Source organism: Myotis brandtii, unplaced genomic scaffold (genome assembly GCF_000412655.1).
Source record: "Myotis brandtii unplaced genomic scaffold, ASM41265v1 scaffold334, whole genome shotgun sequence".
Lineage (NCBI taxonomy): Eukaryota > Metazoa > Chordata > Mammalia > Chiroptera > Vespertilionidae > Myotis > Myotis brandtii.
The window spans coordinates 1,104,286-1,105,172 of NW_005362885.1; the positions used below are offsets into that span (position 1 = coordinate 1,104,286).

An 887-nucleotide genomic window follows, 5' to 3' on the forward strand; every position below is an offset into this window, starting at 1 on the left:
AGCCTGCGGGCTCCTGGCGGCAGGCGCTGCACGTCCTCCTGCCCGTGGGTCAGGCTGGAAGACACAAGAGGTGCAGCCGAGAGGGAAGGAAGGACAGACAGGAGACGGACGCAGAGACGCACAGACCCGTGGACAGAGCCACCCCACCTCTGCTGGCCCCGCAAAACCCAGCTCCGCCCAGGGGGGACCCCGAGGCTGCAGGCTGCTATGCCCCCGGGGGCTGCAGAGGCCACTGACGGAGAAGAGCCTGCCAAGACCCCGGAGCGACCCGCCTCCCCCGCCACCCAGGAGGAAGGTGACTCAGATGGAGATGGCGTGATGATGGCGGGGACCGGCGCGGGCTCAGCCTGCTCCAGGCACAACCCCCCACGGTGCTCACCACACGGGCCCTGGTGCCTGGGGGGGATGGCACGCTGCTGCTGGCACTCGGCCTGCTGGCGCCAGCAGTCATTGTCGTATGTGTGCCCGTCTTTGGCGCACACGGGTCTGTAGGCCCCGTCACAGACGATCCGGTCACAGGAGCAGCGGGGGCGGCCTCGGCGGGACAGGCACACGGCATTGAACCTGCAGGGGTCTGGGCACTGGTCTGGGGTGGGGGTGGGGGTCAGTGAGATCAGAGAGGCAGGGGTGCCACGGCCCTGACCTTGGCACATGCAGGGGACCCGTGGGCACCTGAGGTGGTTTGTGGGGACCCGAGAGGCACAAAGGGAAGGCGGGCACAGGCAGGGGGAGCCCCCCACCTCGAGGATGGCACTGTCCGGAGCGCACTTTCTGGAGGAGGATGCCCCGGGCGGCCCCGGTGCGGCCCATGACACACTCGCTGTCGTAGGTGACACCGTCGTCCCCGCACACGGGCGCCCGCCGGGGAGGGCAGCTCTCTGGGGAAA

General features: G+C 69.6%; 1 protein-coding gene across 1 annotated transcript in view; it reads right to left on the bottom strand.

The window, feature by feature from the left end:
- The window catches only part of AGRN (agrin), a 53,231-nt gene that overhangs the window by 34,443 nt on the left and 17,901 nt on the right, over positions 1-887 (bottom strand). The window contains exons 4-5 of the mRNA XM_014543786.1: positions 741-887; positions 380-586 (exon numbers count right to left, since the gene is read on the bottom strand). Coding sequence (XP_014399272.1) covers positions 380-586; positions 741-887 — 354 coding nt within the window. The remainder of the gene's footprint in view (positions 1-379; positions 587-740) is intronic.